Genomic DNA, 17,616 nt, shown 5'->3' on the forward strand with positions numbered 1-17,616 from the left:
AGGGCGGGAGGACAGGGGAGAGCTGCTATCTTGCATGAACAGACAAGGAGAGGAGACGGGGGAGGGGGGCGGTAGACATCACCCAAAGTCCAGCTGAGCAAGTTGTCGTCGCCTCGACAGTGCCAGTCAGTCAGTCCTGCTAAAACTGAGTGCCTGTGCTGAGAGCGACGGGCCCTGAGAAAGCATCGAACCACACTCAGACTCTCCCGCCCCTGCCCAGCTTCTTGGGAAGTTAAGTCCTCTGGGCAGACTAAGAACAGAAGCAGAAGGAGGGGCTGAGGGACAGTCTTGAGGAGGCTGGTTGGAGTGTGAAGCTGCTGTTCTTGGCAGCCCAGAGCCCTTTGCCTCGGGGAAGGCTGGAAACTCACCTGCTTACTTATGTTTTTCCGAGAACATCTGCGTTGTCTCCTTAAGCTTATGAAAATAAAGCAGGCCCAGGGTGGCCTCCTCTCAAAGTCAAGGCTGGAAGAGTCAGTCTCCTGTCTGGTTCTCTGTCCTCCCCAGCCCTCCTTTCTTTTACCATCCCCTCTTGTACCCCTCTGTTAAAAAAAAAAATCGTTTCCTCTCCTAAACCAGGCAGACAAAAGTCTGTTAGCAGAATGCGCATGGGCAGGGCTGGACAGGTGTGTTGTGTCAAGAGAGGCAGGTGCAAGTTTCCTGGGTGCCTGTGTTTCTGTACAGCGCCAGACCACAGGCTTCAGGACTGAAGAGGTTCATGAATTTATGGTGGTTCTGGTTAATGGGATTGCCAGGCTAATGGGAATCGGGCTGTTGTATTCTGAGCCCCTGCCATGAGATTTTTTTCTTTTTGGAGGTGGGGGTAGTATTTGTTTGTTTGTCTTAAGGATGTTGGCAGGTGACTGCTGAGGCTTCTGTCTGCCAAAAGCACACCCCACTTCAGGATAGCAGGTGGAGAGAGTTGACTTTCTCTTTGCCTCCCTTCAGTTTCTGCCTGTCTGGCAGGTCAGAGAGGGGGGGGGGGAGATCCTTTGTGTATGTGTGTGTGTGTGTGTGTGTGTGTGTGTGTGTGTGTGTGTGTGTTGGACAGCAATGGGTGGCTTGTAACTGCCCAAAATACCGAAGTCAGTTCCCAAGTGTGACTTACTGCTAAAGCCTATCTTTGTAGTAGGCTTTCTCCCTGCCCAGAAAAAATAGGTATGTGTTTAAACTCTTTCAAGCCCCGTGTTAAATACTCTCATGAAGTGAACTGGGCTTGTCGCTGTATCAGACATGGGCCAGGTGTCCTAGAAAGGACTTTGGTGGAGACGGAGAAGCTGAGTCTGTGAGAGGGAACCCGGCTCTGGCGATCTGATGGAAGACCCAGGCAGCCAGTTCTATGAAGAGTTTCTTGCAAGAACTTCTGAGTGGTTTCCGAATGAAACAGGCTGCTGCGTGCAGTGAGAAAAAAGAAAGCCTGCTTGTGTGCCCGGGAAGATGTTGGGAGTTCTGTGTAAGTGCTGTGTCTGGGTGTCTGGCTTCCCAGACTTGACCTTCTAGGCTGCTGGTTAAACAGTTTGCTTCCTTGAGTTGAGTTGTATGGGGATAGATCAGATGGCAGACAATCTTTGTTGGTTAGTTTTGTTATTTGGAGGCTATCTCTGTTTCCATGAACATGACAGGTATATGTCACTTAGTCTTCTAACTTAGACATCAGTCACCCCTCCCCTCCTAGCACTTTCTTTATATGCTTTTGGAGATTATTTGATAATTAAAATGTCATCCATGGCTATGTTCATATGCCTTATTTTTGATAGGCGTTAGTCATGTTTGGCACTTATTGATATTCTGTGTGCCCAGGATGCAGGATTCTGTTTAGTTTAATCACCACCTTGTGGGAAAAAGTCGTGCATACACGACACACATCTTTGTTCTCACATGCTCACTTGCTAGCTAGTTCCCTCTGCGAGCAGGCTGTGCACCCTTTCAACCTGAGCTAGCTCACTCTGTAAGTTGCCAGGCTCCTTCTCATTTGTTCTAAACCCATAAAGTCCCTTCTCACAGATTTCCGGCATCACTTCAAGCATGGCCTCAACTATATGCTATCAATATTAAAATTTTTACTAGTTAGAATTTTCAAAGAAATTATAAAATGCTAGTGATGTTATACGGTATGAAAACAGATTATGCCTGACCGTGGTTATAGGTTTCAAATTCAGTATTTGTATAAATTGGAAGGGAAACATAGAAGAAATTTCTCCAATCTTATACCCTAGTGCATGCCAAAGCTTCAAGGGATATTTTGAGTATTTTGGTTTTTCTGCAAAAAGAAGAAAAAGTGTGAATGCATTTTTTAGGATTGTTTCTCACACTCTTGTGTTTGCCCAATTTGATGAATTGTAACTTTGAAATAAGTGGAAATCAATATCTTGGACAGGTCTCAGAAAGAGTTCTGTGTTCATTTTTCTAGTGAAAAATGAATGGAATTTCAGATAGCATGGAGGACTCGCACATGAAATGGTGATGATTTGAAACCTTTTATTGTAAAAGAAAATGTAAAATTTTTATCAATAAGATCTCAATTCTTTAAAGCATTAACTTATGCCAAATAGGTTTTCTTAGCCTCGTAGCATGTAGAAATATCTCTAAATTAAAAGTTGTTAATTAGCAGAAATGCAGGGAGGGGTCAGCGAGTGACTTAGTGTATATGTGAATCAAAAAACCTGATTTTCCCCTGTTGAATTCAGGCTGATTTTCAGAATGACTTCAAATATTGATGATGATACTCCATTTGAAGCCATATGACCGGCTTACCTCATTAAGGCCCCTTAAAGATGTCTTTGTAAAAGAAATAAAATCCAAGCCATTTCTTCAAACAGTTTTATCAACCTAGACAGATATCTAAATGACGGAAGCAGGAAGCCATGCCAGCCTCACGCTCTCCATGCTCATGAAAGATCTGCCTGGACTATCTGGATAATTACCATAATGAAACACTTCTTTGTCTAGAATCTGGGCTCCAGATAGATGTAGTAAAAGTTGCACACCCCCTCCTCAAAATAACTTGTTTTATTAAAGTTGAGCCCTGAGCCACTTCGCTTTGTATTGTTGTGTTCCTTTGAAATTCTTTGCTGAAGGTTATTTGTTCCAGCGTGAAGTCAGCAATGTCCTCTGGTTGCTCCTCCTTGGGAAACAGAACGCAGGCCCTTTGAGTTTCAAGGAGGCACCATTAGGAGCAGTTAGAGCTGACTCGGTTGGTGTCTTGAAGTTGTTTTCCCACTGGTTTTTTTAAGAGGCGTCTGCCGTGTTGTGCTGTCTGTTGTACAGGTGCTGTTAGAGTGTGCATGTAGGCTGCATGCTGATGCACATGACACGTGTCTGATAATTCAACATTTGGACATAGATTTCCACATGAATTCAGGAGAGCTTTCTGAAGCACACGAACTGGGGCAGTAATCATCTGGTCCCGGTTCTGTTATCACGGTTTCCCCATCTTCTTTATTTCTCAGCAGGCCTGGCCCAGAGGTTTTATATTGCCTGCTTAAACCCCAAGTCAATGTTAAAGTGAAAACATTGTAAGAATCCCTAGTAATTGGAGTTGAAAACCACAGCTCGGCTCACATGCTGAGAGCTGTGAAGTTGTTGGGTACCTCAGTGGGTTGACACTGTGGCTGATGAAGTCCCGGGAACTACAGGTTGGAAATGAAGGAAACCCTTGGAAAACGTTCTTCGCGGTTTTAATTTTACCATGGTCTCTTGATAGTACATTTTGATGTGGAAATATATTTTTGTACATTTGGTTTAGTGAAATATGCTAGACATGTGCTAGGTCAGCCACCTATTATTTTTTTAATCTTGCCTATAATACCCCTGGATTATGGCCCTGAAGTGTATGGTGACTCTCCTTTTATTTCTGTTTAAATATTAAGCTGTATGGAAAATAAATCATTGTGTACCTATTAACATAGTTCCCTGTCTTACTGGATAAAATAAATTTTCCCATTTATTTTGTCCTATTGTTTATATCTCAGTTGGACATTTTACACAGAGACCTAAGGTATTTGTAGTCTCCTTGCCCCAAATGGAAATAAATCATTATTTAATTTTTAAATGATACCCAATTCACATTTTTTTAAAAAAAATCAATTTAGCTTGGTGAATTTGGAGGGAGTTACAGGTTATTGAATCTCAATGGGCCTAGTGCACATGTTTAATTAATATTTATTCTCCGCTGAAGATAAAGGAGTAGCCCCGTCCTACCTGAGAAGAGCCCACCCTCCTCTTGGCTCTGGCATGAGGCAGGGATGCAGCTGTTGATACCTAGGCTACATGAGAGGAAGTGCAGTTGACACAGAGGTGAATGGCAGCTGGGAGAGGAAGGATGCCTGGGTGACCTTGTGCTAGTCCACACACACTGGCGTGTCCTTTGGGAGCCTCTGAGCCGGAGGTGTTCTTCAGAATCCAAAATGGGTGGGAGGGAAGGCCAATCTGAGTAGCAAGGTGAACAGGGGGAGAAGAGACAGCAAGGAGCTTCTTCGGTCTTCACTGGAGGTCCATGTGCGTTGCAGGCGATATCGAAGAGAGAAAAGAGGTTTGCACACACATACAAACGACATAGAAATCTTAGATGGCAAAGAGCCCTGATTTTAGAAAGCTACTATATGTACAAAAGAATCTTCCTTGTAACCACCGATATCCAAGTGTTTCTGTGACTCAGAAATTGTCCCTGTTTCCTGTTCTTGCTCTCACCTGACAGCCTCACCTATTTTACCTGTCAGGCTCAATGTGCTGTCAGCAAAATATGTGTTGCTGGGTTTTGTCATACCCAGATCAGCTGTGTTATTAGTGGGCGAGGAGTCTTTCTTATTCTGAACTTAATTTCAAACACAGTATTAAAGTCATTGAGATCCCAACCTCCAACCTCAATTTAGGATATTTTGCCTTGAAGTGTTTTACCCTCAGACATACAGAAAGCTCGAGAAAGAGCCACCACCTTGCCTCAGGATACCCTGAAGCAGGCTCTTCTAAAAACATTTTGTCTTCAGAGAAAAACACCAAGAGCAAACACAGCATGGTGAAATATTTGTCATTAAAAAAAAAAAAAGAAAGAACATATTGTTGCCATGTAAGCATGGAGCATTTTCTTGATTTTTACAGATTATTTCATGCTGAAATGATGCCTATTTGCATGGGTAGCCATTCTTTAAAACTAGCCACAGATGCACTCCTAGGGAGCACGTAGATGTTTTTACAGGTGAACCGAAAGAGATGGGAGAGATTCCAAGCACTCCACACGCTGCCTTTGGCAATGCACCCTGTTATTGTGAAGATGTGGTCTGTTAAGCAAATTCGAAGTTCAATATCAGATAAACCCGGCATGAAGGCAGTATTTTCATTTTCTTCATAAAACGTTAATTGTAAACAAAAAGAAGTGCTGTCTTGTGCATGCATATAAAATCTGGAGCTAGTTACTAAGTGACACAATGTATCCAGGGCCTTTGATAAAATGTAAGCAAGGATGTTTTCTTTTTATACCTTGCCCCTAAAACAATGCTAGCTCCTGTACAAAGAAGTCATTTTCCTTTCTCATATATTTGATTGATATTTTATTTCTTTTATATGTTTCTCCAGTTGCTTTTTCTGTTTAGCTCTCCCCCTCCCTCTCCTTTCCTTGGTGTAAGCATCAAGATTTACAAATGGTGTGTGTTTAAGAGTTTCTTAGTCATTTGAAGTACTGTTTTGGCAGATCTTACCAGAACAAAATTGGTACTAAAGATGTGTGTGTTCTTGCCTGGTCAAGTAGTGCAGGGTTATACATATTGGCTCCCAAAATGTGGCGACAGCGAATCTTAACTTTCTAACAATTATAGTCACTGAAAAGAATACTGCGACCATTTCCAAACATCTCTCTGTTATGTGTAGACGCAGCAACAGATACTATTTTCTCCTGTGAATTCCCTGACCCAAACCCATCACTGTGTGAAGTAAGCGGCACTGAACAATGAGGATCTGCCTTTATCTCAGTGCTTAAGAGGCCAGGAATGCCTGGAAGGTACTGGTTGCTGCCTTCGTCCCATTGCACATATGACAAGAGTGATTTTTAAATTCAGTAATAAAGGTGTGTGCTAAATATCTGCATCTATCCAAGTCTTCCCTTCCTTCAGTAACATGAAAACCACAGTGCTTTCCAGATCAGATCTTTATCCAAATTCTGCACGGCCTCAAAATTTAGCCCTGTTTCTTAAGTGTAACCCATGCCCCTCTTCTTTTAGAATAAGAATCTTAATGCCCCCAAATTTAATCAATTGCTCGTCAGAGGCTGTGTTCTTATAATCTGCCATTTCTTCCGAAGATAAACAGTATCATTTTAGGCATTTGTGAAAGAGAATCATATTACTGGTGCTTAAGCAGTTTTTGCTTTTTTTTTTTTTAATCTTAATCCATCTTAAACCAGTGGAGCAGAAATATTTTAAAATGTTTCATTTCAAGCGGAGTTCATGATAAATTGCAATAATTGTGATGTGCCATAAATCCCAGAGCCTATGCATTTTGCATTGGATTCAGGATTGAGGTCAGGAAATTTGGAGAAATTTAAAGAAAATGATTCATCAGTCCTTTTGTTCTGTTGGCCAGGGTCCCGGGATTCTTGAGCTGTGCCCAGCTGACGAGCTTTTGAAGATGGCACAATAACTGTCCAGTGATGCCTGACCATGACAGCACAGCCCTCTTAAGCCGGCAAACCAAGAGGAGAAGGGTTGACATCGGAGTGAAAAGGACGGTAGGGACAGCATCTGCATTTTTTGCTAAGGCAAGGGCAACATTTTTCAGTGCCATGAATCCCCAAGGCTCAGAGCAGGATGTTGAATATTCTGTGGTGCAACACGCAGATGGGGAAAAGTCGAACGTACTCCGCAAGCTGCTGAAGAGGGCAAACTCGTATGAAGATGCCATGATGCCTTTTCCAGGAGCAACTATAATTTCCCAGCTGTTGAAAAATAACATGAACAAAAACGGTGGCACCGAGCCCAGTTTCCAAGCCAGCGGTCTCTCCAGCACAGGCTCCGAAGTACATCAGGAGGATATATGCAGCAACTCTTCCAGAGACAGCCCCCCAGAGTGTCTTTCCCCTTTTGGCAGGCCTACTATGAGCCAGTTTGATGTGGATCGCTTATGCGATGAGCACCTGAGAGCAAAGCGCGCCCGGGTTGAGAATATCATCCGGGGTATGAGCCATTCCCCCAGTGTGGCATTAAGGGGCAATGAAAATGAAAGAGAGATGGCCCCGCAGTCTGTTAGTCCCCGAGAAAGTTACAGAGAAAACAAACGCAAGCAGAAGCTGCCCCAGCAGCAGCAACAGAGTTTCCAGCAGCTGGTTTCAGCCCGAAAAGAACAGAAGCGAGAGGAGCGCCGACAGCTGAAACAGCAGCTGGAAGACATGCAGAAGCAGCTGCGCCAGCTGCAGGAGAAGTTCTACCAGGTCTATGACAGCACCGACTCTGAAAATGATGAAGATGGCGACCTGTCTGAAGACAGCATGCGATCGGAGATCCTGGATGCACGGGCCCAGGACTCGGTGGGGCGCTCAGACAATGAGATGTGTGAGTTGGACCCGGGGCAGTTCATTGACAGGGCTCGAGCCCTAATCAGGGAGCAGGAGATGGCTGAGAACAAGCCCAAGCGAGAAGGCAGCAACAAAGAAAGAGACCACGGGCCAAACTCCTTGCAGCCAGAAGGCAAGCATCTGGCAGAGACGTTAAAACAGGAGCTGAATACGGCCATGTCACAGGTCGTGGACACGGTGGTCAAAGTCTTCTCAGCCAAACCCTCTCGCCAGGTTCCTCAGGTCTTCCCACCTCTCCAGATCCCCCAGGCCAGATTCGCAGTCAATGGGGAAAACCACAATTTCCATACGGCCAACCAGCGCCTGCAATGCTTTGGTGACGTCATCATTCCGAACCCCCTGGACACCTTTGGCAATGTGCAGATGCCCAGTTCCACAGACCAGACAGAAGCACTTCCCCTGGTGGTCCGCAAAAACTCATCCGAGCAATCCGCCTCCGGCCCAACCACCGGTGGCCACCACCAGCCCCTGCACCAGTCACCTCTCTCTGCCACCGCTGGCTTCACCACCCCTAGCTTCCGCCATCCCTTTCCCCTGCCCTTGATGGCCTACCCATTTCAGAGTCCACTAGGTGCTCCCTCTGGCTCCTTCTCGGGAAAAGACAGAGCCTCTCCCGAGTCCTTAGACTTGACTAGGGACACGACGAGTCTGAGGACCAAGATGTCGTCCCACCATCTGAGCCACCACCCCTGTTCACCAGCACACCCACCCAGCACCGCAGAAGGACTGTCTTTGTCACTCATAAAGTCTGAGTGTGGCGATCTTCAAGATATGTCCGACATCTCACCTTATTCGGGAGGCGCAATATCCTTTTATCTTTCTCCTCGAGAACAAACATAACCAAAAGCCCAAAGGAGGTACTCCTCACAAGCGTAGCTGCCCACACTACACAGGATGTCTAGGGTGACCTATGTCAGTATGGTTTTTGGCATGTTCTGTGGGGTTTGGTTTTGTTTGGGTTTGGGGACTTTGAGGCAGGGTTTGACTCTTGTAGCCCTGGCTGGCCTGGGTTTCCTGAGGTGTTCAGATGACAGGTATGCACAGTAATGCACAGCCAGTACCTTCTTAAGAATGTAGTCTTTCCTAATACTCAACATAATAGGCTTGTGGGATCCATACACTGGGTGTTTCTGATTGCAGAGAAACTTAAAAACTAACTCCAGCATCCCTGCAACTTTGACAAGTGCGTAATTGCCCCTAGGAACTGTCTCTAAGGCCGTCCTCCAGCAGTGCTCTCCTCTGCCTTCCTTCCTTGTGGCATTCTTGTCTCCTTTCTGGAGAGCAGATGGAGTTGGGGAGGCGTACGACACCTTGTAAATCCTGAATTTTATAAAGATGGTAAGTTTCAGGACAGAGATGAGGAGACAAGCCAGTTTTCAGGCCTGTGATTCCATCCAGAATCCTCACTGCCACCTGCTCTGGAGGCCACCGTGGCTGCAGAGGTGTGACTAGATCTCAGGAAGGCCAGGACACCACTGCCGAGGCTGTGGGACAGTGATGGTTGTGAGGAGGGCTTGCATTCTGTCTTTAATTTTGAAACGTTTTCAAAGGAAATGGGCAGGTACTGATGTATTCCGACAGCGTTAGCCTCTCTGTATCACCAAGGTCTGTTCTGTGGTCTGGGGCAGCTGCTTGTACGCATGAGTGACCTCTGCTCAGCCAAACACAGAAATCTTTTGTCCTGACATACACAAAGCAAATTATTTTGGAAAACGAGAGAACACAGTTAAATCCAAAACTCGGCTATCTAAAAATGGCCCCTCTCGTGGAGCTTCTCCATGCTGACCCTAACTCTTAGGTAGAGATGTCAATTATATTTTTAGCAGATCTGTCCTGTACGCCAATGATTTTTAATCCATAACTTTTTTTTCTTCTGTCAATCAGTCCTTTCAATATTTTTTTTTTCAATTTTGTGGTTGTCTTGGGCAGGGGGATAGTAACATTTGGGGGCAGGTAGAGACATGCCTCTTGTATAATAAATTAGCAGAAGATATAAAATTTATCAATTAAGTTGGCTGTTACTAATTTGAGGATTTTCAGCAATAATCTTGACAACAGAGGTTGACATTTTAGCAGCAGAGCTCACTCCAGAGGCCGCACCAAAGTCCCAAGTCCCCAGAATGATAGAAGGATGCTCTCATTCCTCCAGGGCAGCCACTGGTAAAGTGAGCCGAAGCCACAAGCATGAGACCTCTTGGGCCACTGAGCCCAAGAATCTCTTCCCACCCTGATGAAGACAAGAACGTCTCAGGCAAAGACAAAGACACCAAGGTCTTAGATCCGAGCTTGTTTGCAGTTTTCCAAACAGGCCAGTCGCAGTTTCCCAAAAGCTGGCATTCAGTGCACCAAAAGTTGAGCCCCGCACTTGTGCCCCGTACCCCCAGCTGGCAGTGCATTTTGCTCAGAGCGACTGAAGCAGAGCTGCTGGGCAGGAAGAAGGGAAGGGAAGAAGGTAGGAACATTTGAGCAGTTGCCAATCTACCCAAGAATGTGGTCCTGTTAGACCGATTTATGTCTAAGGCTAGACTCCTCGCACCTCAGAGAACTGTATTTTAAATCACATAGTAAAGTAGCTGTGCCCCCCTCCCAGTAACACACTGTCATCTTGGTGGCCAGTTAAGTTGGGTTGTAAAGTCCTGGGTGTCCACAGAAAAGTCTCACTGATGACAGCAGTTTCCGAGTCTGGACCTGGACTCATGGTGGACAGCTGTAGGTATGCCCCCGTTCTTTGTGAGCTTGTTTTCCAGGGAGAGAAAAGGTGTTGGTTTGCTTTGAGTGTCCACTAAGCTCACTATGCCGTCCTTCTCTCTAAACCCCCTGAGGATTTTTGAGGATTCGAACAAAAAGGAGTCCCTTGTGCAGAGAGAGACTCTTCCTGTCTCCTGCTGCATAGAGCCCCCTCCGAACAGTGGTGGCAGGAGACCCCCATGTTGGCCCGAAATCCAGGTTTCTGTATCTGGAGCTGCTTCCTTCCTCCAGGCTCCACGGCCTTGGGCCTCTTGCTCTAATTAGCCATTCTGTTTCCCACACTTTGGCCTTCTAACCTCTGGGTTTCCACTCTCCTCTACCCCTTGTACCTGTGACCGGCCAGCTTGTCACTAGGTCTGGGTGTCAGAAGAAAGGACAGACAAGCCACGGCAGGAAAATCCTCTTCCCACATAGGCATGGTTCACCTGCCTGAGACGTCTGCTCTACGGACCATTTTGTCTGTTCTCTTTTAGACAGGGTTTGGGGGGGGGATCTCAAGCTTTGATTAATAAAATCTTGAGGAATGGCAGCAAGGAATGTTTAACTTCAGTTTTTAGACTACACGGCCCTAGGGGGAAGGTGGCGATGGAGCGAGTAGAAGTGTGTTGGGAGGGTACACGCCAATCATTACTGTGCTTTTAGAGTTCTTTAAACTGTCGTGAATAACTTTTATTTTTAGACCCTCAGCCTGCTAGGGATTGCACCCAGGGTCTTTTCCATGCTAGGCGAAGAACCTGCCCCGTGAACAATCACTCCAGGGCTACGTAATCTCCCCCTTCAAGAACACGCCTTTCTTACTCCAAAGGGCCTTCCTGTTTCTCAATGCAGTGGCCATGATAAAGACTGGTGCTGACTACCAGGTTCTTGCATGGCTCCAGGCTCCGTGGAACATGTCTGTCATCTGTGTTTGAAAGGCTCACGGCCTTGTAGTCCCCCTAGAAGGAAGGAAGTTGCGGTCGTGTTCGTGTCCACTGGAACTTCAGGACACCTGGTCCAAGAGCTTGTGTCTTGGGTATAAAACAGTGTGTTCACTGTCTTTGCAAATGGATCCGTTTAATCAAATATTAAGTTATAGTCAAATTCCCGAAGAATCGCTAGCCAATTGTCTCTCTTTGTGACGCTCCTTGTCTCTCATCTTCTTTGCATCTCAAGAAAAATAGCCTTGTGTGTGCCTTTCACATTTGCATCCACCGAGCTCAAGCACGAGGTTGTCAGATGAACCATTAAGAGATATGCGGCTGGAGGTCCTCAGCCCGTTCTCTGAGAAGGCTTGACATGTGCAAAGAATAAAGAATGTCCTGGGAATATTTGGGGTTGAGAAGGGAAAACCGTTTCACGAGACAAACTGAAGTCCAACATGAAACACCAGTTTAAAATGATGGTTGTTTTGTTGTTGTTCTTCCTTTTGGTTTGTTGAGAGAAAAAGTCTCACTATGTAGCCTAGGCTAGCCTTGAGGTCACAGCAATTCTCCTGCCTCAGCACCCCTCATGCTGGGAATATACATGTGAGTGTGATCTTCGACATTTTTAGAAGCTTTGGAGGCCCTCAGAATTTAACACATAGATGAAATCCTGAATGACCATAGGCACCTAACCATCTCCAGGAAAAAAAAAAAAAAAACGAAGTCGTTAAAACAAACAAACAAACAAACAAAAAAACCCTACCCCCTACCCAGCTCTCTGACGTCAGACTCCCAGGAGAGTGGCAGCCTGCTCTATTACTGTCGCTAAAGGAGAGCTTAGCTCTTTTCCATCCGTTGAATTTTCTCAGGGAAGTCCCAGAACAAATCAGAGAAGGAAACTTCTTCCCGTTTCAAAGTGTTTAGAAAATGGGAAAACCCTCTTCCCTGTGTGGAACCGCAGCTTAAAACCCAGAGTTCAACTAGGGGAATTTTTTTTCTTCCTGTAGCCTTCAGGGCCTATTCTTCTTGCATTTGCCTTTTTGCTGCCTGAGCTGTTCCTACGGCTGCTGTTTAGGTAAGGTTATATTGTGCTTGGTAAACAAACCGCATTGAGAATCTCAGGTTGTTTGGACTCTCAGGTCCAGCTGTACCCCGCTCCTTCCCTGAGCCTTTATATGCCAAGCAGATGTCTTTCATTAATTTATGGATTTATCATCTTTTCTTTTTTTTCTTTTTCCTTTTTTTTTTACACCTGGCAGCCGTCTCAAGTTTCTGCAGTTATTGTCTGTTTTGCATTGCACATAGAATTGGATGTCATCTGTCTTCACAAAGCTGAGGCTCAGAGAATGGAGGGGAGCCGCGCGAGCTGCCGGGACAGCGCTTGTTTGCACCCCTCCCCTCCCCCACCCCTTCACCTCCTTAATATTTATTTGTGCTCATTTTCTTTCCTGGCCTTGAATGGAGCTTAGCTCGTGTTCAGTACAGCTGTATGTTTACTGAATCTATTCCATCGTGAGTCATTGTGCGTGTGTAAGTATCCAGGAAACTGCCAGTGCCTTCTTGGAAGAGCAGTTGCTTTCAGCGCAAGCACTTAAAAGGGAAATTAACCAATTGGTCAGTTCAGATTGATTCTGAGGAGGAAAAAAAAAGGATTATCTAACTGCTGGCTTTTAAATGTTTCATTAGCTATTTTTAATAGTTTATTAGAAACATATATTTTATGAGAATTTTATCTTAATTACACAAGGATCGCAAGGGACAGAGACAGGGTCTGTTTCTCTTTGGGCAGATGGTGCCAGGTATTACCAACCAGAAACATCTTGAAACAAAAACTTGAGTAATCTGGATCAAAATAATGTTTTAATTTTTTTCATTAAATAAAGAGTCTCTAAATTCTGATTTAAAAAGGGAATGGATTTTTTTTAATACAAAAAGCTAAAATATCCTAGCAAAATTTAGATGCATGGAAAGCCCCAGGGTATTTGGGCAGCTCTCTGCCTTTCTTAGACACATGGCCAAACAGTTTGTCTTTTGTATGAGACCAAATCTACAAGATTTGGGACTTAGAATCATAGGCAGGGCCCTAAGAGAGAAAAGATTAGAGCCCAGATCGGAGATATTCACCCGAGTTGGGGCTCGTTTGAAAACTCTTATCGTGAGGCTGGGAGCAGCTTGCGACTGAGATTTCACTTATCCGTTTGGGCAGATGGTCCTGAAGTGCCCGGCTCCTTTCGTTGTCTCCATCAGTCTAATGGAGGTTACTGCGGGACCTTTCAGCTTTTCCTTGGCACAACAAGTATGTCAGCCATAAATTGCCGTCTTTGTGATCATTAAGGGCCTTAAACAAAAACACAACTCCAGTTAAGCTGCTTTGGCTTCCACATAGAAAAATCAAAATTTCTTTCTTCGGTGTTTATTCTCAGTTAAACACACACACACACACACACACACACACACACACACACAGAGAGAGAGAGAGAGAGAGAGAGAGAGAGAGAGAGAGAGAGAACCACTATAGTTAACTTCTCTATTTAAAAAACGTCAATCTTATTTTCTCTTTTTTTTTTTTCCTTTAACAACATAGGATATAAAGGAGGATGTCCCCAGAACACATTCACGGCTGAGTGTCTGGTCAGGAGTAGCCAAGAGCTTATCAATATTAATTTGATTGTACATCTCTAGATCCTTTCTGGTTCCCCACTATTCCTGCAACTCATAGTGCCATTCCTAATGGAGGTCACTGGGAACCTGTTCTCTTTCCCAAATGTCTGTTTACCTGACCTTTCTTCCTAAGGTGTGAGATTTTTACCGGGTAGCTTCCCATGTGTGGGACACACACACACACACACACACACACACACACACACACACACACTTGCTTTTCTGTTTTCCACCTTTATTTGTTCCCCACTCTCTTTTAAGAGAGAGTCCTTAGAGGAACCTCTAGGAAGGACCCTTAATTGACCTTGTGGGGGACCACATTGATTTTCTCCACGTGCATCTTCATCTCTGATAAATTATAAAGCCATTAATTTGCTGAGGAAATGGCAGGGCCAGGCTGCGGCGCAGATGTGACCAGAGCCATCCCAGCTCAGAGCCTGCTGAGGAGTGCCAAGAATCTGAGAGAGAATCAGGCAGCCTGGATTGTTATGGTTAGCCTCCCATTCTCCTGGGAACTGTTTTCCTTGCCGCTGTTTACAGATCTAAAAGGTGACGATGTTTCTAGATAAATAGGCCTTCTTATTTGGGGTAAGTGGCTACTTATTGATCCACTAACCCACATGTATTGATTTGTTAGCCCCCGACTACTGTGTCATTCTCAAAGGAGTTAACTATAAATCCAGGATGGGCAAATTGTATTTGGTGTTGAACCATTGCCTTAACAAAAGCAACACCACACTCCTTGCTCTGTCCTGCCAGACTACCCCTCCCAAGCTTGAATTACCATTAAAAGAAACAGTTCAAAGACGATCGAAATAAGATAGGAAGAAACTGAGTCTTGAAGCCTCGCTGTGACTGCTACGAGGGGGAACATGGGGCTTGCATGATCATGTGCAGAATAACGTGCTGTGTAGCTCTGCCTAGGTCGGTGTGATGACCCGAGGCAAACTGCAGTAAAGGCAAACAGAATGGAACTGCAGACAAGGAGCATGGCTCCTACGTAAGCCTCCGGCAGTGGTGTTAGGCTGGTCCGTCTCCTTAGCAACAAGTGAATTGTATGGATAGCATACTGGACTTCAAATGGAGGAGGAGGGCTTGGCCATCCTCATCAGGAAGTAGCCAAGAATACGCCACCGATTGAGCCTCCTAACCATTCCCTTCGGCAATCCAAGACAGGCAGCGAGCATTCTGAGAGCAAGGTGGCCAGTTAGTGATGGATTCCACAACCCATATGGATGACCACCCAGCTTTCCCAGGCTTGTGGGATCTCCAGGCTCTCTGAGTATGTGTGGAGATGGGGACAGGAGGGATAACCCCTTTTGTTTAACCTTGTTTGTGCCTTAACTGATTGCATCCTACATGCAGGAAGGGTTGTCACCCAATCACTTGAAAAAGGCAAAGCTCATGTTCTTTTACACCCGCTACCCCAGCTCCAACATGCTGAAGACCTACTTCTCTGATGTGAAGGTAGGGGCCGCTTTTGTTCCCCCTCTTCCGTTGTCTGTGGGTGCAGCCGTGGTCTGGACTCTTGGGAGTTAATGGAGATGAGTGTGGGGTCGACTTCTGCTGATGCCTGGGCGTGGATGGTTGGCCATGCTTGTCCTTTTCCTCTAAAGGTGCGAAGCAAAAGTACCACTTGTCTATTAAGACCTGAGGTTGTTTCCCACGTCGCATGCGTGACCAGTGCGGTCCAGGAGACTTTGCCTCTGTCTTTACGTGTTTTAGTAGTTCCCTGGATGAAATCTCTCTTGGTAATGTCTGGATGTTCCAGGGGGAAAATTCCACCCCCGTCTGCATCAGTAAACTGTTTCTGTTTTTGTTGGTTTCTCTGTATGTGTGCCTCTGAACGCTAACTCTCAGCACCTCCTCGCCTCCTGTCGAAAGGAGTGAACGCTGAAATTCTCTATGCAGTAGCTGCTTAGAAACAAAAGTGATGATTGTCTCTTATTTACAACTTAATTTGTTGTTGATGTAGAGTACACGGAGCATAAGGGGAAATGAATAAAGTGACAGATTCAGGACACATTATTCAAATGAGGATATGAAAGCTGTCGGCCTACAGCTGCAGCCCCCCTCATTCTGCAGAATACTGGGACCTCCTGGTTCTCTCTGGGGGTGTGTGCATGCATGTGCATGTGTGTGTGTGTGTGTGTGTGTGTGCATGTGTGTGCTCGTGCATGTGCTTGTATGTGTGTTGTATGTGGGTTTAAAGTAATTATCTGCATCAACTTGGAATTGTGCTAATCGTGTATAACTTTTTTAAAACATAGATTGGGCTTTGGTGATTATAATGGCACTCACGGTATCATTATCTAAGGAATTTGATAAACATTACATTAGTTGAGTTGGGTTTCGGGGGGTTGGGTGGGCCCCCCAACCCTTCCCCTGCCTACCTCAGTGTATACAAGTTCTGATTTCTTCAACCCAGGTCTCACAAGCCACCAAGATGTGCTTGTTTTCCAACTCTCCCTCACTCATGGCTTGCCTGCATCTCAGGCCCAAGCTGAGCCTGCGGCTGCATTTTGGCAGGCCAGTTCATGTTGGTTTCTGTCACTAATATTTAATTTGGCCTTAAAGGAGAAGTTTTGTTTTCCTTCCTGTTTGCTTCTGAAGTGTGTATTAACTTCAGCTTTTTCTCTCTTGCTGTGTTGCTTAAGTGGGAGGTGTGTTCTTTTCCTCATCCAACTAACTGGACAGGATGGGGAAAGTAGCCTAAGGCTGGGAAAGGAACCATAGGCACACAAAAGGCTGGTGCCATAGGGGGTCAGGGAAAGAACGTGGATTTGGTGGGTGGCGCTCTACAGTGGACCTATTGGTTGGAACAAGCGGTTGAGAGCTGGCCAGTGTGAGTCTCATTCACAGGCATGCCCAACCTTTTGACACTGGGACAGGGCATTGCCATTTTCAAAGTTCCTACTCAAGACCTGAGTTTTAGTTTAGCAGTAATGATAAACACACACGTCACAAAATTAATTTTCATAATGTTTTTAGTAACCTTGCCTACATTCGTAGCTCTCCTTGGTTGTCAGTTGGATATGCCTAAAAGCCTTCTAGAAGCTGGCCAACCTGACTTTGGCTCTAAAAAGGAGACAAGGAGGGTTATAATTGTGTGTGCCATGTGCACACATGCATGTGTCCTGTTACCTCCTGGTTCAGCCCTCTCATATAAAAATGCCATGATCTGTCGCATTTTTATAATGTTATGACATTGTCTCATATGTTTTTCTATAGCACCTTCCATTCAGAGACAGACCAAAGAACTTTTTAAACACTGGTCACACCGTAGCGAAATGAGCCTCCCAGGGTGTGGGGATAGAAAACCCAAACCATTTTGAGTCAAACAGCACTACTCAGGAGTAGATACGGACATTAATAATGTCCTAGTTCTGTGTGTTTGCATGAATGCCGAGGGACTAAGATAAATCTGAGGAAAAGAAGCTTCTCGTTCCCTCAGAATGCAGCCAGTGAGTCAGCTGCACATGGACTCACTTACTCTGCCCAAGCCATGATAAAATACCTAGGTAAATGTTTTATTTTTAAATGCACTAATATTCAATTATAAATTCTATCCATACTTTAACCCCACTAGGAGGGATAGCGGCTAAAGTCTGTGTGAGTTTAGTTGAATAATAATTACCCTCTGTAATGAAAGGCAACAGCAGCCTGTGTGACCCACAGCAGAAGGCCACCAAAGGTCATCTCTCTTTCATTTTTGAAATGAATTATCCATTTTTAAGTTTCCTAATT

At 45.1% G+C, this 17,616-nt stretch overlaps 1 protein-coding gene across 7 annotated transcripts in view; it reads left to right on the forward strand.

The window, feature by feature from the left end:
• Prox1 (prospero homeobox 1) overlaps positions 1-17,616 on the forward strand; it is a 51,781-nt gene that overhangs the window by 1,263 nt on the left and 32,902 nt on the right. For 4 of the 7 annotated variants that reach the window (XM_048439456.3, XM_087906035.1, XM_048439464.3 and 1 more), the window contains 2 exons: positions 6,571-8,362; positions 15,229-15,336. In XM_048439456.3, coding sequence (XP_048295413.2) covers positions 6,638-8,362; positions 15,229-15,336 — 1,833 coding nt within the window. In that variant the 5' untranslated portion in view covers positions 6,571-6,637. Of the gene's footprint in view, positions 1-1,174; positions 1,451-5,859; positions 6,056-6,570; positions 8,363-15,228; positions 15,337-17,616 lie in introns of those variants that run through there. The other 3 variants (XM_048439457.3, XM_087906036.1, XM_048439461.3) reach the window with 3 other exon arrangements.

Source organism: Myodes glareolus, chromosome 5 (genome assembly GCF_982192425.1).
Source record: "Myodes glareolus chromosome 5, mMyoGla1.1, whole genome shotgun sequence".
Lineage (NCBI taxonomy): Eukaryota > Metazoa > Chordata > Mammalia > Rodentia > Cricetidae > Myodes > Myodes glareolus.